This window comes from Talpa europaea (assembly GCF_964194135.1).
Source record: "Talpa europaea genome assembly, chromosome: 2".
Classification (NCBI taxonomy): domain Eukaryota; kingdom Metazoa; phylum Chordata; class Mammalia; order Eulipotyphla; family Talpidae; genus Talpa; species Talpa europaea.
The window spans coordinates 144,098,645-144,124,728 of NC_140068.1; the positions used below are offsets into that span (position 1 = coordinate 144,098,645).

At 38.2% G+C, this 26,084-nt stretch overlaps 2 protein-coding genes across 2 annotated transcripts in view; both read left to right on the forward strand.

The window, feature by feature from the left end:
* Nucleotides 1-26,084, forward strand: part of DCDC2 (doublecortin domain containing 2) — a gene marked incomplete at both ends in the record, with an annotated part of 167,226 nt that overhangs the window by 21,339 nt on the left and 119,803 nt on the right. The gene's annotated exons all lie outside the window — the stretch shown is intronic.
* Nucleotides 11,154-11,821, forward strand: LOC311167728 (mitochondrial import inner membrane translocase subunit Tim17-A-like; the record flags this gene model as incomplete). Its single annotated transcript, XM_084228777.1, has 2 exons — nucleotides 11,154-11,436; nucleotides 11,688-11,821. The coding sequence occupies 2 exons, from the start codon at nucleotides 11,154-11,156 to the stop codon at nucleotides 11,819-11,821; spliced, it is 417 nt and encodes a 138-aa protein (XP_084084903.1).

Here is a 26,084-nt window from a genome sequence, read left to right on the forward strand (position 1 = left end):
AGGGACTCTTATTTATTGTTAAGCTCTTTTTCCCTTCTCCACTGCCCTAATTCCCTTGTTTATATATAACCATATTGAAATGGCAATTCTCCATATGTTTAAGAATTCCCTTTCCTCTGTCTTAGGGTGTCAAATTAGTGGAGTTGTGTAAATCAAATGTGGTGTCCAGAGCCCCTGTCCAATGCTTTTTTGTTTTTTAAAGATTTATTTATTTATGCATACAAGAGCTGGGCTACAGGCCGGAGATGTGGGGGAATGAGAGGATTCACCATAGACAGAGTGGGGAACAGAACAGGCAGATTGACCGAATTATACTGCTGAGGGGAGCAGTGGCGAGTCAGGAGAGGTCTGCTGTGCCATGTGGGTAGCTCCCTGACCGGGGATCAAACTCATGCTGCAGAGGATGCAGATTGCTTCATAGTGCGGTGCTTAATCCCTTAAACCCCTTAAATTTGTAGAAATTCTAGGTGCCTACATGTTAGTCTGAAGCAATATGAGTTTAGCTATGTGCCATGTGATTGACTGGATATATAGATAGAATCATAAAATGACAATGGCAGTGTTCCTGTACTCCATCTAGGGGTTCCTAAGGATTACAGAGATGCCTTTGTTTGCAGCATCTGGAGCACATGTGTCTGGAGATGAATTTCTCTCTGGTTCTGCTGTTATATTTGACCTCCTTTCGTGGGGGAGGCTTTGGAACTCAAGGGATTAACATGAATCAGAAATTTATGGCTCTTACTTTTTGGTTGTAAAAAGTTAGTTTCACAAATCTATACTTTCATGAAAAAAAAATGTCGTGAGCACCTATTCATGTGCTAGGTGTCATAGCACTGGTGAGGAAGTCACAAGAGGATTTTAGCCTTCATGAAGCTTGTCTACTGGAGAAGCTATCAGCAAGCAAACTCTGTAGTCATGTCTGGAAGGCATAGGATACAGAGGGGCAGCTATCATAGATCAGGGGGCTCCTCAGAAGCTTCCTGGAAGAAATAACATTTAAGTTGAGGTTGAAGAGGGATGTATAGTCAGCCAGGCAAGAATGGGGAAGAATGGAGAGATTGGTTGGGTGATTTTTGGATTCTTGGATTTTTGGCCTGGGCAACAGGTTATATGGTATTCCCTGTCATTGAGATAGGGAAAGAATATTTTTGGATCGCAGTGACAGTCATAAATATTTAAGTGTTAACTCTTTGAATATTGAGTCAAACCAAATATTAGAAGCTGTATCAAGCCCCAACCCCTGGCATATGAGTATGTGTAATTTTTTTGCTGTGTTCTTAGTAGTGTTCTATGCGCTTTACAAAAATTATCTAGTTTAATCCTGACAACAACCTTACGAAATAGAGATTGTTAATATTCCCATTTTAGAGAGAAGTAAAGTGGTGGCTAAGACCTAGTCCTGCAAAGCTCACAGTAAAAAGGGACTGCGTGTTAAGATCCATTGTCTTAGTGCAGGGGGAAGCATTTCCTTCTGAGTTAATGAAATTTAATCGAAGATGATAATTCATTGTCTTTTTGCTCTTAAAAGGGTGAAAAGTTTTACATATTTATTATGCTTTGATTTAATTATGATGGGAAGGAAAATATATGTAATGAAAATTAGAAATTAGGAAGCAAATCCAGAGAAGAGCTATAATTTTCTTTTAATTTCCTTAATATCCTTTAACAAGACATCATTAATCACAAAATCTCAGCTAGAGTTATTTTAGTTGTATTCTCAATTGACTTTTTTTTCCTTTGTCTTTGCTAATATTCCCTATAGGACATGATATTTCTGTTGAATGTTTCCAATACAGAACTTGAAATGACTTTGGCATGTCTGTCTGCTTTTAAAGGAGATCTCAAGGGAAACCAAAAATATTTTTACATGGAAATTTACTACAGAGTGTAAGGGCATTAGAGCAAGAGATATTGAGCCAACACTCATGAATGATTCTTTTAAAATTTTCACTATGTTTACCATCAGAGGATCATTTGGTTTCTTTAGCTATTCTGACCTGTTATTTTGAATAACACCTATCAGATTAAAAGGCAAACAAAAGCAATTTGAAGGATTGGAGAAGTGTGTTTATTGCAGCACTATTTACAATAGGTAAGCTATAGAAACAACCCAAATGCCCAAAAATAGATGACTGGATCAAGATGATGTGGTACATATACACACTGGAATATTACTCAGCAATCAAAAAAGATAAACTCATACCATTTGCAGCAAACTGGATAGAGCTGGAAGGGATCATGCTCAGTGAAATAAGCCAGAAAGAAAAAGAAAAATATCAGATGATTTCACTTATAGGGGGACTATAGAGGATCCAAATAAGGGATCAGGAAAAAAAGTAATTATAGTAAAGTAAAAATCAAAATTAACAGGCAACTATAAACCAGAGACATTCTGCAGGGGGGAGAGAAGGGAGTAGGATCAAAAAAGCAGTGGGAAGAGCACAAGGGACCATGGTAAATGGGTGGTGGAAATTTCAGAGGGACTATAACTGAGATGAAAATGTATACATTGTACCAAAATGAAAAATGATGTAAAAATATATCAAATAAAATAATAATAAAATAAGTATATCAGCACATAATGAACTTCTCTATGTGACTCAATCTTGGAGTAATCCTTCAGATATTGAGGGTTTACATAATTTCACCAAAAATGAGATCTATATAGAGCAAAAAATATGCATGTGAACTAGCCAGAATATTTTCAGTAAGCAAAAGACGATGTCTGTGTCTTATTTAATAGAGAAAGAATTTTTGAAAATATATTAGATATAATTTACAACCTCTATTAGAGCTGGAGAACTAAACTTAGAGAGTCACAAGGGAGTAGAGGCTCCCAGGATCTAGACTGGTGTGGCCGCAGGACCATGCCATTAAGGACAGCATTGCCTCTACTTCTAAACAATGGACACTGTGTTCAGGTTTTGACTACACTGCTCCAGACTTTTTACAGTGGATGTTGCAAACACTGCCTAGAAATTGGACTTTGTTACTCTTAATAGTACTGCTTTTATGTCTCTATGTTGTTGTATCACCAATCTTGGTATCAAATCCCTGGATGGCAATAAGGGGCCAAGTGAAGGTTGTATTCTGATGACTTAGCTACAGCGGGCTAACAAAGTGAACACTAGCCTTTTTTACTCTCTGTGTGGTGATGGGATCTGTGTGGTGATAGGATCCAAACTTCACACAGTGGGAAATCTGTTCAAGTAGAAAATGCATTCAGATGCTGGAAAGACAAAATAGGACAAATATTCACTGCATATCCTTTGATGGTCCAATAGTAAGGTATCTTTTGTTTCTGCCAAAATCATCCCTAACATTTCTCACATCTCCAGAAATACATATCCTGTTTTTCAAGTGGGATTGGTACTAAGTTTCCTTACTTAGTACATCCTGTTCCAAGTCAGGATCTCTGGATAGTGTCTATTCTTTTTCTAGTTCTGCTGTTATCTCAGTATTTTGCAACCCATATCCTAAATGTAACTGTTATTACTTCATATAAGACACCGGAAGAGGGGGGTAAACAGATACTAGTTATAATATCCAATATAAACATGATACCACAGAGAATCATGAGACTGGAAATAATATTCATGATTTCTTTTTCTACCTCTTTTTTTAATTCCTCTTTCCTTCTTTCCTTTAGTTAGTACTTCATGTGCTGAGGATTCTTAACTGGTGGGTTCAGCCCAACAGTTCTGAAGGCATCTGAACTCCCCATAATGTTGTCTGTACAGAATTGCTAGTCTATCACATGAAATTTACTATTTAAAAAAATTGAATTATGTACTATAAGCAAAAGAGAAGCTATACCCACAGTTTAGAGAATAGTAAAATTATGAAATGAACGTCTATGTATAATGTCTAGCTTAAGAAATAGAACATGACAATTATAGTTAAAGCTCCTGTCTTTTCTTAGTCACCTTTCCTAGATCTCCCCAGGAAGATAATGTAAACACTATATTCAATTCCCTATCATCATTTTGTCTTCCTTATAGTTTTACTCTTGTGTTTACCACTTTATAGTTTTACTACTGTACTGTACTACAAACTACTTTGTAGTTTTGCTGTACATAGTTTAACTATAATCTATGTATTCCTAAACAACATAGTCAAGTTTGGAACTTTATGTAAATGGAGTCATATACTCTGTGTATTTTTGCAGTTTGCTTTTTCTTTCAATGTTGTGTTTTGTAGTCTTCATCTATGTCATTGTACGGAGCTGCAGTTCTTTCATTCTCCTCTAGCATTGTATTCCATTTTATGAATAAAAGACTATTTGTTCATTCTCCAATTTATGACATTTGGATTATTTCCAACCACCCCCCCTTTTTGTATTACTATAGTGAATTACTATAGTGAATGTTTTGTACATATCTAGGAATAAAAATGCAAGAGATTCTCTTAAAAGATAGATGGAAACAACATGCTAGGTGAGAATTTGAGTCAGTTAGGAGCCAAGGCCAGTTGATTCCTCAACTGGACAGAGTATTTCACTCCCCCAGGGCGCATTTCTCTGGTGAATGTTGAAGGTCTCATTGAAAAGACTTTGAGGATGACTTGGCATATTTAATAGTGATATTGTATCTCCTTTCCACAAGGGTCTCCCCTTCAATTTTGGGAGGATTGTTGGGTCTGATAATTGACTGTGGGATTGTGACAACTGGTAGCTTAAGTCAGGTTTCTTTCTACAAGATCAGGTTTCTTTCTACAAGATCAGGTAGCTTAAGTCAGGTTTCTTTCTACAAGAGATTTTTTTTTTGTTTTAAAAATCTAGTGATTTATACAGCTCTTTTAATCATAGAAATCCCACAATTATTCACTTGGTATCATAGGTCCTCCCAGATCAGTTCATTGTGATAATCACATTGACTCTGCTGCCTCTTATGTTATTGTGTCTGCCTTGTCTCTGGAGAATAAGTGTTACTTCTTTCTTCTGCCAACCCAGAATCCTGATACCCCACTGAAATCAGAGACCCATGGCAAGCACTGCATCTCTACCAGCACATGTGATGGGAAGAGAACAACTACTAAAACAACATTGCTCACCAGTGTGCTTTTCCAAACCTTCCTGAAGGGATTGAAGGGAGTGTACGTGGTCTTTGGATTTCTTCCTCTGAGTCAGTTGTCAGCTCACTTATGTAAGGTGCCAGGCAGCAAATATCTTAGGCTTTATCAGCCATCCTAGTCACTGTTGTACTATTCAATGCTGCTGTTATAGAATGAAAGCAGTTTTTATAATTTGTGAGTGAATGGATGTCACTGACTTCCAGGGAAATAGATTGTGGGAAGAATTTGGTCCTTGGGTTTGTTGTTTGCCAGCCACTGCTTTGAATGATATCAAATGAAATTTGGCATATTAATTTTTTATCTGAAGGCCACTATGAAGTCCCGGTTCTAATTAACTAGCTAGGCAAAAACTTAGGGCTATTCTTAGGTCCTCAATGTAACGTGTTCTGTCCGAGTCTCTAGGAAGTACACCATGGCCATCAAAGAATGATACCTCATCCAGTATTTATCTCAGTAAAAGTCTGCAGTGAACACATTATCACAGAATGTGGATTTAAAAACAATTTCACTAAACATGCTTCAGAATTGTTGCATTGTTAATGTGTCAAATTTAATCTCATAAAGTTTGCATGCAGATAATCTAAACAAGTGACTTTATATAATTATGCAAGAAATATTTAACAGTACTTAAGTAATTCTAAACATAGCTATTTTTGATTATATCCAAATATATGTATTTATATATATGAAATGGAGAAATGAATTTTTAAATATAATTATTTAATAATTTCTGAGCTTAATTTTTTATTATGTCATGTTTACATTTTTCTCTTTTCATATTCAGCATTTTGAGTATCTCCATCCTTGCATTTCCTCCCATTATTTTTTCATTTTTTTTTATCTTCTTACTTTATTCTCTACTCTTTAAACTCTTTGTATGGTCCTCTTCTAGCCTTCACTGTACTTATGAAACATGATTAAAAATACCCTCATCAGGCAGCTTCTTTCTTCATTTCTTTGGAGTGTTTTACATCTTGTTTTCAAAGCTAAAAAACTATATATAATATATATATATATATGCATACACACACAAACACTGTGATGTTTTATTTAAAATACAGATTTTTAGGGGCCTCCCAGGTGGCGCAGCGGTTGAGCGCTGGGTTGCGAAGCTGCCCGCGGCCTCTGCGGCGCCGGTTCGATCCCCGGCTGCTCCCCGGCCACCAGAGGAGGGTCCCACATGGCACGCAGACCTCTCCTGCCGCCCACTGCTCCCCTCAGCAGTGTACTTCGGTCGTTCTGCCTGCTCTGCTCCCCGCTCTGGCTCTGGTGAATTCTCTCACCCTCCCGCGCTTCTGACTGTACCCAGTGCATGTATAAACAAAACAAACAAACAAACAAATAAATAAAACATGCCTCTATTTAAAAAAAAAATACAGATTTTTAAAATCAAGTATGCATTGACCCCCTTTAGTTCATGCTACTATTTTAATTAATGTGTTAATTTTGGCAAAAAATGCCCCAGTTAATTTTAGCAAGTGGTATTTGAAATTGACTTGAATTAATGATCAGAATAGTAAAGGAATGAAATATCAGAGAGCCAAAGTTATAGGTGAAAGAAAAACTGATGATTAGTAAAAGTTAATAAATCAAAGGGTTGTTTAATAAAGGAATGAATAAGTAAATGAGTGACTAGTTAACTCCTTACTATACATCCCCATCCTAGTGTTATCTGAATGTCCCTGAGTCTGTATCATGTTTAGATAATGTTAGTGATTTTTATCAAATAAAGGATTGGGTTTAAAATATTCTGTTGGCAATTTTTGAAAACTGTCTAGCTAAAAATAGTTGGGGTTAGGTAGAAGAATCTGATATAAAATCTTTCCTGTCTAGTTGTAAGACACATGATAGAGAATTCACTAGTAATTTGGCAAAAGTAATTTCTGTTCCTTTAAATGGGATAGATGATTGTATATGATTTAGAAGTTAATAAATATGAAAAGCCTTCTTAGGTTTATTACAAGTGCAGGTGGAAACAGGAATGTGTTTGTCTTAGTTGTTATTTAAACCATATAATCTTTTTTTTTCCCACTTGATCTGAGGTCTTTGGCAGAAGCAGATGCCTGTCAACTGCTACCTGTAAAAATTAATAAAGACTTCACATGGAATTGCAAAAGAAAGCTGTGTGTATCACATCATTTACACTATGAGCAAGTCTGCTCCTTTCTTTTGATGTTTCAAAGTCATCATGTGTTTTACTAGGTTGTTTTATCAAGAAAGAGGGTGGTTGTCATTTAGGGCCTTGTACTGTAAAGACAGGTAGTGGTGATGAAGGTTATAAGACAACTTGAAAAACATTGAACTAGTACTTAGATTGATTTATTAACAGTGTGTATAAGCAATGTCTCTCTCTATAATATGGCTGTGAGTAAGTTAGAGCTGTGGGAATTAATGTCACCAGAGAGAATTCTCTTCCCAAGTTCCAGTTAGAGAGGAAAGATTTTATAGAATGGGTAAGATTATAGTAGGTATCTGAGTAAAAGAAGGGGAGACATCTGGAAGAACTGGGAACCCAAGAAGGGAACCCTGAATATGCCAATGTGGATCTTCATTATAATGGAAACAAGAAGGAAAGAATATGCAATTTTTGTCTTCTATTTCATTGTTTCCTTTTCTCCCCAAAGATTGCTTGTAGAGAAAATGCTTTGCTTGCTTTTCATTATAATTCATTTTAATGATGAAAATTCCTAGTTGCTAAAACTGCCATTTTAGCATTTTGGGAAGATTCCCCAGGAACCCCTGAGCTGGGTAAGCATTCATCAAAGAATTGAAAAATATGATTAAAATACAGTCTAAGCTCCTCTTATTCAGACTGCATAGTAACTGTTTAAAATGTCATTCCTGTGGGTCCTGTTTCTCTTCTCCTCAGTAGTGGTGACTCTAAGCTCTTTTCTTCCAAAAAAATCTGTGGTTCTTGAGTGGTGAGATTTTACCTGCCCACAGTAGAGAAAGAATTGGGCTAGTGCCAAATGAAAAAGATAGCCTGCCCTGTCTTAAGCACTAACAAAACAAATTTCAAAGATTAAAAATTCTTGTGTTCTTCGTGGTGGTCTATTTGAAAAGGCCAAGTTTTCAGATTGTTTCGGGTGGCGAATTTCTCTTCCTTTGATGCTAGACAGAATGACTTTTTCATGCAAGGTTGCCCAACCCATACTGTTTATACAGGGTGATCTTTTACTTTGATTTATTGTTCTACCTCCATGGGTGTAAATACTGAGATTTATCTTTTGATGCATATGGCAGGTTTCTGAGTCTTTGGAACAGGATGTCTAGAAGTTGCATTCAATCCAGAGTTGTTTGGTAGTTGGTAACCTGGAAACCTAATTGCAACAACAAGTCATCCAAACAGTTATTCTTCTGAGTGCTCATAATGAAAGTAATACCAGGAGGGATCAGCCAGGAATTGACTAGACAGCTCTTGCAAACAAAACTGGCTTCAGGTTTATGCTTATTGCTAATTGAGTTACAGTAATTCTGAAGCCAGTTTAGTGGAACTTTTTAAAGAATAATTCCCTAGTAATGTGTTCACTGGAGATTTTAGTTGGGACAAATACTGAATGAAGCATTCTTTTTCATTTGAACGTTAAAGTAGCTGTTTTTTTCTTCTTCAATGTTTCATGAGATGTAAGCACTATAATTATGGAAAACACAACAGTGTGGAAATTTAAACATAGGCAAGCCCCTCCCCATATTTTATTCTTTCACATCTTCATTTTGGCATTATCAATATAAATGCTAGTGGAACAGGTGATAGTGCAAGGGTGACTTAGTGTTTCTTGTGGACCTATTTTTTGTCATCTCAAGGATTATTTGTGTTGAATGTAATTAGGCATCTTGTTGTCAAACCTAGAGTTCCAGTTTTGGGTTGTAGAAGATATCCCTGTCCAGTATCCCATTCTGTTGAGAACAAATGGCAACTAGTGTTAAGTTTTGCCGAAGTTGTCTGTTTCCACATATAAGTTGTCTAGATCCTTATTTCTACATTATCACCATTCTTCTTTACCTTTATAATTTGGGGATTGCAGAGTAAAAATGAGAAGTTAAAATGAATCAGAAATCCAGTGATATTTTTTCCAAATACTCTTTCAATTAGACTAAGTTGATGAGAAATTTGATTTCAGTTTGATTGAAATTGTTTTTCTGTTTAATATGATAAGTTTCACTCAGGAAAAACAAGCAGATTTGATAGTGTTTCCAAAAAAATCTGTGTTTTGTGCAGAGGGAATAAGGGTAAATGTTCTTCTTTGATTATGCTATTTATTACTTTGTATATGTCTCCCTCTAACATTACATCTTCCTGCATTTTGAGTACCTAAACTTACTTAGCCTTGAATTATCTCTCGAAACACTAATTTATATGCTTTTATTAGTAGGAGCCATCTCTGTGTGTGATTTTTTTAAAAAAAGATTTATTTTATTTATTTATACAAGCACTGGGTACAGTCAGAAGCGTGGGAGGGTGAGAGAATTCACCAGAGCCAGAGGGGAGAGCAGAACAGGCAGACTGATGAAATACACTGCTGAGGGGAGCAGCGGGCGGCAGGAGAGGTCTGCGCACCATGTGGGACCCTCGCCCGGTGGCCGGGTATCGAACCGGCACTGCAGAGGCTGCGGGAAGCTTGGCAACCCAGCACTCAACTGCTGCGCCACCGGAGAGGCCCCGTGATTTTTTTTTTTTTTTTGAGTGCTTCAGTTGAACATTATTTACGATTGAGAGATGGCATGACATGGTAGAAAAGAACAGAGATTTTGGAACAAAAAAACCCCCTGAGTTTCAGCATATATTCTGAGACCTAAGTACTGTTTCCTCATTGAAATTTGGTTACAACTGTCTTGGAGCTATAGTTATCAAGAAATATTAAGTGAAAAACCTACCATATATCAGATGCTGAACTGGATGAGAAATGACAAAAAAGAAAATGTGACCCTTACTTTCCAGGGAATAACTTGTTGTCTAACAGGAATAATAGACAGTAATGGTAATAAAATGTGATAAGTACACTTGTAGGTGAACCCAATGTTAATAAAAATACCAAAGGAAATGCAGCAAATACTAAATGGCAAAGAGATCAGAGAAAGGATACTTCAGAGAAGAACTGGATCTTGATAAATTAGTTGTTCAATAGACATATTGCAGGCAAGGTGGAAGGTGATGAGCAAGGACATAGAAGCATAACATTTCATAGCTGTGTTGGCCACTAGTTTGGCCAACAGACCTCTGGGGCTCTGATCCCAGAAATATGCTTTGGCTGTGGCAAGATTCCAAAGCAGTGGTTCTCAACTCTTAGAATATTCAAACTACACAAATTCTTCCTCTGCCCAAAGGTATTCAGATACAAGTTATGGCCTGAAATAGTTGAATTCACAGGCATTGCATATACAGATGTGCAGAACATAGCTAGTTTAATGTCCTCTGTAGTGTGCTTTACAGGAATCTAAACTCTTTAATACCTGGAGATCTAATAACTGCAAAGGTTCACCTACACAGGGGAATCTACTTTAAAATTCTCAGTTGTTACAACTTAGTGCCAATAGGCCAGGGATTTAGAAGTACTCTGTGACCTGAGCAGAATAGCTTGTCAAGTTTCTATATATATATATGAAGGCGATATGATTGTGGAGAAAGTATTCCCCTCTGGTTATTGAACAACTACCATTTATTAAACATTTTTTGATATGTAAACTACTCTTTTTCATTATCAGGGAATTCATACTCCACTCAGACAGTAGTCTTTATTTTCTTTCTTGGAGATGGAAGAACACTAATCTAGATCTCATTTCCTTGTGCTTACATCTTAGCCATCCACACATGCTGGGCATTAAAGTGTAAATTAAGCTAAGTGCATATTAAGCAGAGACTAATAAATGCAGGGAGGAAGACAAATGAGCACATTTAATAGACTTTCAAATATTTTATTTAAAGAATACTCATTTTATTCATTTTAAGCTTGTAATGTTAAGAGACTGATTAAAAGTAGAGAGCTACAGTGAAAACTAATTATATATATGAACTTCAGATACATCACGGGCTGCCAGTTGCTGAGGACCCTGAAGAATATTAGTAGAGATTAGTTTCAAAGATGGTGGAGTACGTGCAAGAGCCTTGCCCCTGGCGAATTGTGTATGATTGTGGTGGGGTCTTTATCATGGGTATGTTAAGTGGTGGTATCATTCAAATAATTAAAGGCTTCTCCAGTTGTAAGTGGGGAATAAACCACAGATTTCATGGCAGTTTGACAGCTATTATAACCGTGGTGCCACATTTAGAAGGTAGCTTTGCAGTTAGGGAAGGTCTATTTTCCATGAATGAATGCAGTATGGTTCAAATCAGAGAGAAAGGAGATCCCTGGAATTCTGTTACAGGTGGTGTCTTCTTTTTTTTAATAAAGATTTATTTATGCCTGCAATAACTGGGGTACAGGCTAGAGGTGCAGGAAGAGGATTCACCAGAGACAGAGTGGGGAGCAGAACAGGCATATCTACTGAAACACACTGCTGAGGGGAGCAGCGGGTGAGACAGTAGAGGTCTGTTGCGCCATGTGGGTTGCTCCCTGGTGGGCCGGGGATCAAACTAGTGCTGCAGAGGCTGAGGACATGTGGTGTCTTAATGGGAGCTATATTGACAGCAAGAAATGGACCAGTGAGCATGTCTGGGTCAGCCACAGTTGGGTCCTTTGCAATGGGTGGCATTCTTCTAACATTAGTTGAAGGGGCTGGTATCTTATTGACAAGACTTGCCTTTGCATAATTTCCCAATGGTCCTCAGTTTACTGAAGACCCTTCTTAGTTGCCTTCCACACAGTTACCATCCTCATCCTTTGGAGATTATCAACAACATCAAAAGAATTTCTTTCCCAGGACTTCTTGAACAGAATAAGCTGCAGTTCAAGAATTTCAGAAGATCAATTTAGTTTGGTTTGGTTTTAAAAGCATGTATGGGGCAACTATGGCCAAATAGTTTGTGAAGAGACAAAGAGCACCTTTTTCTAGTTAAAGAAACTTGGAAAGTGGAGCAGAAGGGTGTGTGTTAAAAGATCATGCATGTATTTATTCACATTTGGATGGCATTTGTGATCAAAATATATCTTTGAAAGAAAACACAGTAAGTGCTTAGAAGATAAATGAATAAATAGGCAAACAGCAGTGAATTATGACTGTTATTTCAGTGGGGACTTCTCTGCCTGGTTTCATGTGTTCTGACAGTCAAACAAGAAATAAAAAACATTTGGAACTTGCTTTCTTTTAAGATAAGTTGTAGAGCTCTGGTTTTCATCCCCAAATGCTTCAAGTAATACAAAGTACATTGAAAATTGCATGTTTTATTGGTAGGCCCTCATCTCACTGGAGATAAATTATGTATAAGAAGAATTGTGCCGAATCAGCTTGGCTCATTCCACCATAAATACTTTATGGGTGGAAGGCTAGGATAAGATACATATCTTGGCTTTGACAATAAAATATGCTTTGTCTTGTTTTTGAGGATGATAGAAAACTCTTCTTACCTTTGAGACTACCGTGTTTGATTCTTGTTTCCTGATCATCAGAAACCTCTCCAGAAACAACCTGCTTCCAGTGCACCCAGTTCTCTATAAGAACAACTCATGGTGGGCCTCCCTGGTGGTGCAGCGGTTGAACGCTGGGTTGCGAGGCTGCCCGCAGCCTCTGCAGCGCCAGTTTGATCCCGGCCACCGGCGAGGGTCCCACACAAAAAAACAAAAAACAAACAAAAAAAAAACCCACCTCATGGAGGGGAAGGATAAAAAAGTTTGTTGATTGTGTGGTCGAAAATAAAACATGTGCTGTTTTTTTTTTTTTTTTTTTTTTTTTTTTTAAAGATTTATTTATTTATTTATTTATACAAGCGCTGGGTACAGTCAGAAGTGCGGGAGGGTGAGAGAATTCACCAGAGCCAGAGCGGGGAGCAGAACAGGCAGACAGACGAAGTACACTGCTGAGGGGAGCAGCGGGCGGCAGGAGAGGTCTGCACGCCATGTGGGACCCTCCTCTGGTGGCCGGGAAGCAGCCGGGGATCGAACTGGCGCCACAGAGGCTGCGTGCGGGCAGCTTCGCAACCCAGCGCTCAACCGCTGCGCCACTGGGGAGGCCCAAACATGTGCTGTTTTTAATGTGAAGGAAAGATGAGTTTCAAGTAAATAGGATTCACAAGGAAAGTGTCAACAGAATGAAGACAAAATGCTTTTGCAAAGTTGGAAGATCTTAGGATAGAGAGTCAAAATTTCTGGGCTGGGTGAGGGTTGTCCTAGGACCTCGTCTTCCTCAGCTGTGACTTGATGCCAACAGTACTCATTGTGGGGGGGAAGGGGAAATTGCATGTTTTATATATATAAAAACATATATATGATATATGTTTTATATTTATATATTTCTATATATTTGTATTATATATTTTTATATTTATATATTTTTATATATGTATATGCTTCATTAGTAATTGCAGGTGATCAGAGCACAAAATTTCCTTCTTCCTTCTTTTCCTTCCTTCCTCCTTCCCGTTTTCTCAGGCCTCTCTCCCTATTCCCTCCTTTTTTTCCCTCCCCACTGCCTGTCTACTCAATTTTTCTTCTCTCTCTCTCTCTCTCTCCCTTTCTTTTCTTTCCGTCCTCCCTCCCTTCCTTTATTCCTGGACTCCCTCCTCCTCATTATCCCTCCCTCCCTGCCTTCCCTCCTTTTTTTTTTTTTAAGATTTATTTATTTATGCAAGCACTGGGTACAGTCAGAAGTGAGGGAGGGTGAGAGAATTCACCAGAGCCAGAGCAGGGAGCAGAACAGGCAGACTGACAAAGTACACTGCTGAGGGGAGCAGTGGGCACGGCAGGAGAGGTCTGAGCTCCATGTGGGACCCTCACCTGGCAGGTTACCGGAGATCAAATGGCACTGCGGAGGCTGCAGTCAGTTTCGCAACCCAGCGCACAACCGCTGCGCCACTGGGGAGGCCCCCTCCTTCTTTTTCTTTCTCTTTCTTCTTGGCACTTCATGTGAAACTTGATCAACAATTAAAATTCTATATTCCCGGGCCTCCCTGGTGGCGCAGCGGTTGAGCGCTGCATTGCGAAGCTGCCCTCAGCCTCTGCAGTGCCGGTTTGATCCCCGGCCACTGGCGAGGGTCCCACATGGCGCACAGACCTCTCCTGCCACACCCGCTGCTCCCCTCAGCAGTGTATTTCGTCAGTCTGCCTGCTCTGCTCTCTGCTCTGTCTCTGGTGAATTCTCTCACCCTCCCATGCTTCTGATCTTTACCCCAGTTTCTGTATAAATAAATAAATAATTAAGCTTTAGAACAACCAAGACTCAAAAAAAAAAAAAAAAGAATAGCAAAGTTGTGAGACTGAAAAATCATTTCCAGTCCTTTCAGTATCAGAAATATAAAAAGTCAGTGTGATTCATTTGTTTGTTTTTGGTCAGCAGGCCTTGATAGTATGCTAAGGTGTAAACTCTGCTATAGGCTGAGATGCGAATGTGATAATGAAGAAGAGAGAAACAAAGTGAGAAACATTTTGCATTTTCTCTAGTAATTTATTTAAAAAAAAATAAAATCCATCTGTAGGGTAAGGTAAAAAGTATCAGGCTTTTCTGCCCTCCTGCCATTAGGATAGATGAGGGAACCCTGTGGACCTGAATGCATGCCTGAGGGCGGGCACCTGGAGTAGGGTGTGGGCATGCGTAGATGGGATTCACCTGGGCTGAGAGACTAGGCTTATAAGGGCGGCATCAGAGGGACGCTAGCAGAAGCAGAGAAGGAGAGAAGGCCGGAGAGCCCAGAAAGAGTGAAGACTTGCTGGGGGCTGGGAGGCCTGCCAGGTACCTGGTAAATCCCAACAAAAGCCTGAAAAGCCCACTGAGGGCTCCAGGACTCCTCCTTTACCCGGTCTGCTGGATCAGAAAACCTGCTCTGTCCCTTCCTGGCGTTACACCAATGTACTTGCTAAATGTGCCTTGGAGTTATAGAAAATTTTGTGGAATACTTTTGTTGAAAACTTTTGGACTAGAACACAGTGCCAATATAACAAACCTTTGATTAATTGTCGGCACAACAACCTGTAGATTTGGCAAGACTAGGAATCCCTTGTGATACCTTCAGAACACGAGGACCATATAATCTCGGGACCATATATTACAAAGCCCCATTGTCTTTGCAGGTGGGAAGCAGCATCTATGTTATCCTTCCAAGGTGGAATGTTGGTTAAGATTTCCAGAGTTATTTCACAAGATAACATTCCATGCTGCTTTTCTTATCACCAGGAAGATTTTTTGATGTGCTCACATACTGTAGTGTAAAAATTGTTTATGGAGTATCTAAAGATGGTGGCCTAAAAGTGAGTGTCTTTTTTTAAAATATTTTATTTTATATAATTCTTACATCATTTTTCATTTTTGCACAATGTATGCATTTTCATTTTGGTTATATTCCCCATACAATTGCATCCCCCTCCTTATTTTGACTCTAGTTCTTCCTCTCCCATCCCTCCTTAATCCCCCCCCTCTAGAATGTCTCTGGTTTGTAGTTGCTTATTGATTTTGATTATTACTTTGCATTGATTAGTCTTTTTCCTGGTCCCTTATTTAGGTTTTCTAAATTCCTGCTATGAGTGAGACCATCTGGTATTTTTCTTTTTCTTTCTGACTTATTTCGCTGAGCATGATCCCTTCCAGCTCCACCCATGTTGCTGCAAATTACATGTGTTTATCTTTTTGGATTGCTGAGTAATATTCCATGGTGTATATGTACCACATCTTCTTGATCCAGTCATCTATTTTGGGGCATTTGGATTGCTTAGATGCAAAGGATCATTATGTGATAAAGTACAAGTCTTGCTCCTTATTCCTAGAGTGTTGAGTTTGGACCAACTCACCGGTTTTGAATTACTCCCAGAGGAAGGGTTCAGGGACTTTGAGAGACCTTCAGCGACCTCCTGATTCCAAAGCTTTCTATCATAGTTTGTTATATTTTTATTTATTTTTTTACTAAGACTTTTCATGAGTTTATAGCAGAGCCATTTGTTTCATACAAATTAGTATGACTTTTGAAATTATATAATTTTCTTCTTTTTTATATATATTTTACATCATTTTTCATTTTTGCACAATGTATGCATTTTCATCTTGGTAATAATCCCCATACAATTCCCACCCCCCTTATTTTGACTGTAATCCCTGCCCCCTCCGCCATAGTGGTCCAACCACTATGGAGAGCTGTGTGGAGATTCCTCAGCCCGCTAAAGATGGAGCTTCCATATGATCCAGCAATTCCACTCCTAGGTATTTACCCAAAGGACACAGAATCATTAATTCAAAAGGGCACCTACGCCCCTATGTTTACATCATAGATGTTTTAAAGAGGTGTGGGGTTCAGTGAGTGGGGTCCTTGGGATAACTGAGAAATGTTTCACCAGAGTACCCCTTTCAGCAGAACACAGGGAGTTTACCCATGAGGCAAAGACTTTGGGTTTTATCCAAAAGGAAGGTTTATTATATTAAAACAGGAAAGAAGACGACTTTGGCAGGAAGAGCTGCTGCTGCTGCTTTGCAAAGGGAAAAGGTTTGTGAAAGGAAACACCTTCATAGTCACGGGGAGAGAAACACTTGCACAGCACTCTGGTAGAGCTGCATCTTGCCAGTGCAGAAATTGTCCTGATGTAGTAAGTAGTGTTCTTTTGGGAGGGGTTCATTCCTTTGTAGAATCATTATCTGTTACTAAATTAATTCTGGGGTATGGCTATTTTGATTTGTGAGGACTGGTGACTCTGTACAGTGGCCCTCAGTTTCCACATCCCTACCTCTGGTCGGCACCTCCAGATACTTTCTATGGCAGTCTGATACCTGCTATAGCAGTTGCCCCTAAGGATTTTTCATTTCTATGCTTGGTTTAACAACTATGTTAACCATTTCCACCCCCACCTCTAGTTGTGGTCTTGCACACCTGCATCCTGAATTTTCTACTCTTGGCCTCCATTGGTAGACCGATTGGGAGTAAGATGAATTTGACCTCACTTAGTTGTATTTGATGTGAAACCCTTCCTTCTCTCTCTTATGTTATCTTTTAATTTAATTAAAGTGTTTTAGAGACCAAAGTGGCATTGCTTTTTAATGAGCTATCCTCACCCAAACAATCCAGAGCTAATATAAAAAATTGAACTAACAGACTTTGATTTTCTTGCCAACAATTATGTACAGATGAGACAAAGTATCATGAACTTGGGTGGTGTTGTTTTTTTTTTTTTTGCAGCTTGTAAAATGGATCAAATACAGATTTCACTTCTTCGTGTGTTTTCGTTAAAAGAGCTGCATCCTCATTCATTTTGTTGCTCTCAGGTGAATGTATTTCATTTAGGAAGGCAGGGCTCAGCTCAGAGTAAGCTAATTATCATAAAGGGGGCTTACTGTGCCATTGATAGTCTTGAACTGTTCTTGAATTTTTTAATGTTTTTTCTTTGTGCTTTTAATTAAGAAAAAAAAATTCTCACTGAACCTTGAACATTCTTCTTTATCTGCATCATGTGCTTTGACCTCCTGGATGGTGCAGTTTTGATGAGAAGGTGAGGTTCTTTTGACCTAGTTCTACCCTAAGGGAATGCAAATATTTTCCCAATTATGCTAGGCTCACTGGTTAACAACAGAGCATTGTTTCTTATTGTTCTGAGCTAGTAAGCTTGGTATGTGGAAAAAGACAGTCCCCCCCACCCCACATCCTTTTCGTGTTAATGGCAAAATCCATGGCTGATCTTTGGAAGACAACTGTGCTTTCTTTGTTTTAGTGGTGCAAGAACTAATTAATTTAGTGTCAAATATAGCATGACTTTTTTTTTTTTTTGATGTTCTTTTCAATTTGGCTTCACAACATAACAAAGGGCCAAGTTCCTCAGAAACTAAATAAAAAACAAATGCAATCGGGCCTCCCCTGGTGGCGCAGCAGTTGTGCACTGGGCTGCGAGGAAGCCTGCAGCCTCTGTAGCACCGGTTCATTCCCCGGCCCCTGGCGAGGGTCCCACAAAAAAACAAAAAACCAAAAAAACCCAAAAAACAAATGCAATCACATGACAGCAGTGCTCAAGTTTAGTTGTGGATGGAGGTTACAGTTAGTTGTCTTAGGAGACATTGTCAATTAAGTACAGAATTTTTGTGATTATTGGGAGAAAACAAGAGGGAAGACAAGGTGAAGACAGGGCAAGGGAGGTGGTCAAAGAATCAGATCTTTAGTTAGGATATGGGGTATTAAACATTACATCTGTTTTTATTTTGAAATAACTTTGATAACAGGGCAGAATTTCTTGTATATCTTACTTTACCGAGCTTCCTATCAGCATCTTACATAACCATAATATAGTTATGGAAGCAGGAAATTAAAACTGACACAGTGGTCTGATACAATAGATCTTATATGACTCTTGCTAGTTTTCCCACTACTGTCTTTTTTTTTTTTTTTTTTTTGATCCAGAAGCCAATCCAGCATCCCATATTCATTTCCTTACCTCCTTGGTTTTGCAGGGAGGCAAATATCTGCCGCCCAAAATCTTTTCGGCAATAGGTTGAATTTCATGAGAGGGGCCCTAAAGGCTGAGTAGAGGTTGCCTTTGAGTAAGATATTTATGTTAATTTCTGTAAGAGTGTGTGCCTGCAAGACAGTCTCCTTACCTCTTTTCAGTGGAGACGGCAGAACTTAATCTGCATACCTTTGTCCACTGTGTCTTTCCCAGTAACCTCCCTAACTGGCCTTCCCTTCTTGCCCTACTGCTAACAATGTCCTTCCGTCTTAGTTACACAATTTATAATGGTGTCTGAAACCACACGGTGAGTTACTCAGACATGTTGGGTCTCCTTTTACAGAGGAGTGGATAAGCTATTAAACTTCTCCCCAACATTTTCTCCTATCGCCTGTCTGTAGCTTGTGTGATTGTTTGCCAGCCCAGAAGAACCCAGAGGGGTGTGAATTGATTTCTTTTGTGCATCAGTGTTTCTACTAACCTGTTGCTGTTCCTCAGTTTTTCATGACCTTGACAATTTTGAAGGTCATTTATTTTGTAGAATGTTCCTCAGCTTGAATTTGCCTGATGTTTTCTTGTGTTTGGGTTGAGGTTATTTCTTTCTTGATAGGAATCCTGGGAAATGATGTTCTTAGTCATAAGATCAGAGGGTATTGCTGGGGAAATATAATTGAAAAAATAAAATCTCCTAATCTATTGTACCATAGAATCTATTGCATTCTACAATAGTAATAGAGATAAAAGTACTTTTATTGTTGAATAATTATTAAACCAGAATATGAGGCATATCATAGTCAATCCACTAAGAAGACTGCAAAGACAGACCTCATTCTCACAAACCAAGTAGATGCAACTTACCACTTGGTAAAAGGAGTGACCATTCATGTTAGCTAATTTAATTTATCCAGAAGATAAACAACCTAGACATGTCTTTATGCCAGGAAGTAATTTTGCAAAATGTCATGGGGTGCCCACCAAAATTAATTTCCAACACACAGATGTTATGCTCTTATCCTTGAGAAAGACATTCCTGAGTTGACGAAAGGCTAGCTTGTCTTCAAAAAGAGGACAAAGTATTTGTCATCCGAATTTTCTAAAATACATGTTCTGAGAAAAAGTTGGGGAGGGAAATATCTTCATGAGGGAGAATTAAACTCCTACTTTTCATTTGTTCTTAGAGTACATGCTATTGATAAGTCTTCTTACTGGTGATAATTAGCTTTGATCACTTGGTTAAGGTGGTGTCTATCCAGTTTCTCCACAGGACAGTTGTTCCTTTTATGTATTAATAAGTATCTAGTACTATTTCTCATTATTCAGGGCTTCACCTGCACATTTTATCATCTCTGGATGGTTCTTGCTTGCAACATTTATTCCTATGGTATTAGTTTTGACTAATGCCAATTTTTCCTTCAATATTTATTAATCAGAATTCTACAATAGAATAGTTGTAATCTCGCTCACATTAATTTTTTATTCCATCATTTATTTATATCATTATGTACTCATGGATATTTATTTTATTCATTGGGTTAAAATCCAATGCCATTATTGTTCATTTTGTTATTTAAATTATCCCTCCTTTGGCCAGTTGGGACTCTTTCAAGATGGTTTTTGTGTCTTTCACACATTGTTATGAGTACTTCAGTACTTTCTGGTACCACAAGTTGTTCCAGGTTCATTTTGTATATTTCTTTCTCCCACCCATTACTTCTCCATAGAACCGTGGTTCCTTAGTGGCATTTAGAAATCAACATTTGGTGGGTCCCCCTGGTGGCCTAGGGGTTATATCTCAGTGCTGTCACCGAGACAACCCAGTGTAATGGCCTTAGTTCCATCCCCATCTAGGGAGCTAACCCCTTATGGCACAGCAGACCTTTCCTGTCTTGCCAGCTTTTCCCCTTGGCAGTGTATTTCACTAAATCTGCCTGCTCTGCTCCCCACATTGTCTCTGGTGAATCCTCTCACCCCTGTTCCTCTGTCATACAGCCCAGTTCTTCTATGCATAAATAAATAAATAAAATCTTAAAAAAAATAGAAATAAACATTTGGGCATTAGGGGTGCTCTTTCTACCCAGATGTTAATGGCTTTTAGGTTTTCTCAGTAAGCAAAGCTAGAGCATACATATATGCATGCCAATACACATATGTACATTTAATTTTATGTCCTCTATCTATCATCTATATGCATATATGCAAACATATATTTAAAGAACAGAGTTCATACCAACACCTCCATTTCTATACCAGCACTATAAGGTTCATTCCATTTCCCCCATTTCTTATTTATAGCTTTTTTCTCTGACTGAGAAACACCACTGTCATTACCCACAGTAATGTGCATTTATTCAGCTTTACTGTACACATAGAATAGTTTTAGAGTTTCTAATCCGTAATCCTATGAGGAACATTTATTCAACTGGAGTCAGTATTTATATAGTTCTTTTTGCCTTTAGCTTTCCAGTAGGCAGTAAGAACACTATATTCCCAAGTTAGTTCGGTTCTTCATGCCTTCAAGTGTGGTGTGTTATTTATTTAAATTATTTTCTATGGTCCTAAAAGTCATAAGCTTTACAAAAAGGTATGCTGAGAGAAGTATCTCCCTCTGTCTCTGCTTTTATCCTGTCCTTATCCTGTCTTTTCCCACAGAAGTACAGCATCCACTCTAGACATGTACTTGGCACTTGGCTTTTTTCCACTTAGCACTGTGTCTTGAAAATATTGGTACAGAAAGATCTTTCTCATCCTTAATTGAGACTTCAGAACCTTTCATGATGTGAGTGTACCATACTTTTGTCTCAACCATTTTCCTATCTATGGCCGTTTCCCTTCAACATTTTGCAATTACAAACAGTATTGCCATGAATAGCTTTGTGTCTCTGTATTTTTGTGTTATTGGAAGTGTATGTTCAGAGCAGATTCTTAGAAATAGAATTGTGGGTCAAAAGATAAATGTGTATTTCTCTTAGATATTGCCAGATTCCCCCCTGGAAGCCTTATAACCAGTTTGCATTCCCATTGTCAGTATATTCAATATGATAGTGTCTGTTTCTACATCCTTGAAAACAAAACATCTTATGTTTTTTAATTTTAACAACCTGGTGAGTGAGAAATAGTATCCCAGTGATATTTTAATTTGTATTTCTCTAATTGTATAATTGAACATTTCTCATACATTCAGAGGTCAATTTTAGAAGTTTTTTTAAAAAAAACTGAATTCCCTGTTTGTTTTTTTCCCTACATTTTTCTATCAGGTTATTGGTCTACTGTTCTTAAATTTTTATTTGTTCATTTTAAAAAATATTTATTTATACAAGCACTGGGTACAGTCAGAAGTGCGGGAGGCTGAGAAGATTCACCAGAGCGGGGAACAGAAAAGGCAGAGTGACGAAATACACTGCTGAGGGGAGCAGCGGGTGCAGCAGGAGAGGTCTGCTGCACCATGTGGGACCCTCACTGAAAGCCAGGGATCGAACCGATGCTGCAGAGGCTGTAGGCAGCTTCGCAGTCCAGCGCTCAACCACTGTGCCACCAGGGGAGGCCCTGTCCTTCAATTTTTAAGAGTTCTTTATGTATTAGGGATATTAATGCTTTGCCTGTGGTATATGTTGCAAGAATATTTTTCCCTGTTTTGTTAAATTACTTTTGCTTTGCTTATGTCATTTTTGGTGATGCAAATTATTTTTATCTTTTAAGTAATTAAATTTATCAGTCTTTATTGGAATCCTGCTAGAAAGTACTTTTCTATACCAAGGTTAAAGAGGAATTCACTCATGTTTTCTTTTAGTTCTTTCATGGTTTCATTTTTCACTTTTAGATCATCATTCTGTTACAGGACAGGGTGAGGGGCACCCCAGAGCTGCCTGCTCTAAATAGGTTCTGTCATCTGTCGCATCAAGACAAAACATACTCTAGTGAGTAAGACCTTTAATGGAAAGAAACTTTACTACAATTAGTGTGCAATAAAGAAAAGAGAATATAGCTTCTATATCAGAATATATAAAGTAGTTTCCTAATCAAGCATCCAAAGTCACTCATCCCCTCATGGGTAAATACCCAGCCAAACAGAGTTGGCCCAAAGCAGGGCCACTGAGGCATAAAAACCTGCCACATGTCTAAGGCACCTCCTGGTGGGGACCCATAGGAAAGTGGCAGAAGGGGCCCAGCACATCTGGGATTGAAGGAGCAAAATCAAAATCAAGATAAAGGCTGCCATTGTCACCTCCCCACGGGTCTCTCACCCACATCTGTGTCACCCAGTCCAAGATGAAGAAGCAAGTGCAGCTTCTCATGTCTCTCTGCTCCATGTACCTCCTCCAGGTCTCCTACTTGCTCTCCATCCTGCTTCCTTCCTTCCTCAGTTTCCTCTGTAGCTTCTCCTTCTCCCTGCTCAGCTCTACCTTTCCTGGGCTGGGCCAGGGAACCTGGAACCACCCCTTTTCCAGGGGACCACCTGTTACAACTCTGAAATTTACTGTTGTCTATGGTGTGAAATATAGATCTACTGTACTATTATCTTTTTCTAAAGATACCTAGACTTTCCCACTTGTCTTGTCATCATTTGTATGGATCCCATTTTTGCTCCAGTGACTTGAGATATCCTTTTTATATGCCGAATTTCCTGATGGTGTGCTTTGATCTATTTCTGAACTTTTATATCCTGAAACCCTGGATTATATGAAAGTGTATTTCCCCAAGGTAGCTGTGACACAAAAGAGAGGTAGCTGTGACACAAAAATTGGAAGAGGACATGGATTTTGAAGCTGGATTAACTGGAGATGGAAAAACATGCTTACATTCTTTAATTTGTTTTTAGTTCTATTCCAAGAAAAACAGATTTCTTTTGAAAGGTCTCCAGCACTCAGTAATAGCACTTAAAATATTTTGACTACAAATGTGCTATGTGGGAACTACCTTTAAGCCATTGAGAGCGATATGCTTTTGTGGTCTTTTCAGGATGAAGTATTAGGTGTTGTAACCATGTTTCTGATCTTCAGGACTCATTTTATACAGTGATTTGTATGAATTCAAATTTAATTACTACCATATTTGTCTTGTGAACTGTATAGTTGCAGATGTGGTATATGGTAAACATTTGAAACTGAAATTTATGGATGAATTTTATCAGTAATCTAGTTGACTTAGTCTATTTTATATGTATTTTTTCTTTTTCTGATAGGAGCAGATACCTATATGGGATCCTGTTTAGTGTCCATAGTGGCATTTTGTTCCAAATCATGGGGATCCTAGCTAGTAATTCTTTGATATTTAGGGTTAGCAAGGTCATGTTTTTAGTAGTTTTATTTTTAAAGCTCTACTTTTTGGTCAAGATAAGTTACATTTTAGTAACACTTTAATATTTTTGGAGAGAGAGAACTTGAAAAGGGATTAGAGATTATGAAAATGTAGCCTCTTTATCCCATAACTGAGTAGACAAGGCCCCCAGGGTTGGTGAAGTGACGCAGGTAGCTAATTCAGCAAGGAGTTGAATTTCCAGGATTTAAAGCTGACTCCCAATCCAGTGCTCTCAAATGATGCTTTCCAGGATTTAAAGCTGACTCTCAATCCAGTGCTCTCAAATAATGCCAGATGGCCTTATGCATTCCTTCACTCCTTCATTGTGTCTCACTCTCCAAGTCTAGTTTCCCACCCACACCCTGAAGCTCAGTGAGAGTGGAGATTCCTGCATACACCCTCTACAGTACTGAAACCTCAGCATGGAGCGCAGAGCAAGTGCATTGTGGGTAAAAAACTAATAGTTGCTAAAAATGTCTGTGTCTCTTCCCCTGCCATCTGTTGGTGGGTTAATAGCTTTCTTGGTGTTTATGGAAGACTGCATGTAGATCATGTACAGTTGGCACATTCTTCAGCAGGAGTCCTGGGGACTAAGTAACTGATTTAAATGCAGGTTTGCCCACATGTCCCTGCATGCTCAGCATTGCTAACTTTCATCTTGTAATGTGCACACTTTCAGCTGCTTTGCATTCTTAGTGGAAATTTTACATTCCTCTGCCTAGATTGGTTTGGTAACCCAAATCCCATTTGGGAAAACAAACAAACCAAAATTACAATGGTGAAATAGTAAGCTGGGTGTGGTAAATTAAGAAGGAACATAAAAGAAATAATATACTGTAATATAATGTAACAATTACATTTTATTTTTTTTTTCAATACTTGGTTAGTGGTAGTTCCCATAATTTCTCCTAAGAGTTCTCTTGGGTTAATTGGTTATTTTTTAACTTGATGAGGGTCATATTCTCTTCAGCATAACAGGGAAACACCTTGGCTGACTTATGAATGCCTTAAAAGTGACTTATGTTCTGTTTAGTTTTCCAATAAGATAAATGTCATTGCAAATAATTATTTTGGAATAAAGTGAAGAAACAGGAGATTTAACATTGTATAACTAGAATGCTTAGGATTATCAGATCTTTTTAATTATTTCACAAAGTGCAGTAAAGAGAAAGTTAAACCAGAAGAAGACCACTATTTTAAAATGTGTTGTATGCTGGGAAATTGATTAAATGGTTCCAAACTTGATGAAAGTTGATGGACATTTTGTTTTTGAAGACAAGAAAATTTAGCAGCAGACAATTTATTTAATTATAAATTTATACTTGAGAGTTTCCCAGGGAAGATATTACTTAAAATGGGTATTCTATCTTTTGCATTACTTTTTTTTAGTTTTCTTTTAATAGACATTATTTTTTAAGAACAGTTTTAGATTCACAACAAAATTGAGGGGAAGGTACTGAGATTTCCCTCATACTCCCATCCTCCCACATACAAAGTTTTCCCCCTTATCAATAGCCCCCTCCAGAGTGATACCTTCGTTACAATTGTTGAACCTACATCATCTTGTAATTATCACCTAAAGTTCATAATTGACAATAGGATTCATTCAGTGTTGTGCATTTTATGGGTTTGGACACATTTATAATGAATGTTACTTTCAGGACACTTTTAAGCATAGAAGAAATCCTTTCCCTTGCGATGTTTTGAAAATCACATCATTTCTGAATTGATTTTGAATTATTTTCCTGCTTCAGTGATGGGAGACAATCACAATCATTTAGAGGATATTTCAAAAGACAAATCCGCAAACTGATGTTCAGGTATCCATTATTGGCAGGAAAGTAACTCTCTGAATAAGGAATGATAATCTATACTGACAGATGAATTCTAACCCTTCCTCAGGGAATCAGCTCTTGGGCTGGGTACAGCAACATGGGGACTGGTATGGGAGCCAGGTAGAGGTGAGTGGTTTCATCAGCTCAGAGAAACTAATTGGATCCTTCTGGGAATGTTCTAAACAGCTTGTTCATTATAATTAGAGAATCTCCTATAACTAGGTTCTCAGCAAAGTTAGAGTGCTTGGAAATTTTTATTATAATTATGATGATAGTTTTATTTATTATTATTATAGTTATTATAATGCTGATGTTATAGCCAGTCCAAAATTTTTCAGTGGCTGGGATGATTTTGCCTTTCTGGAATGTGTGTGTGTGTGTG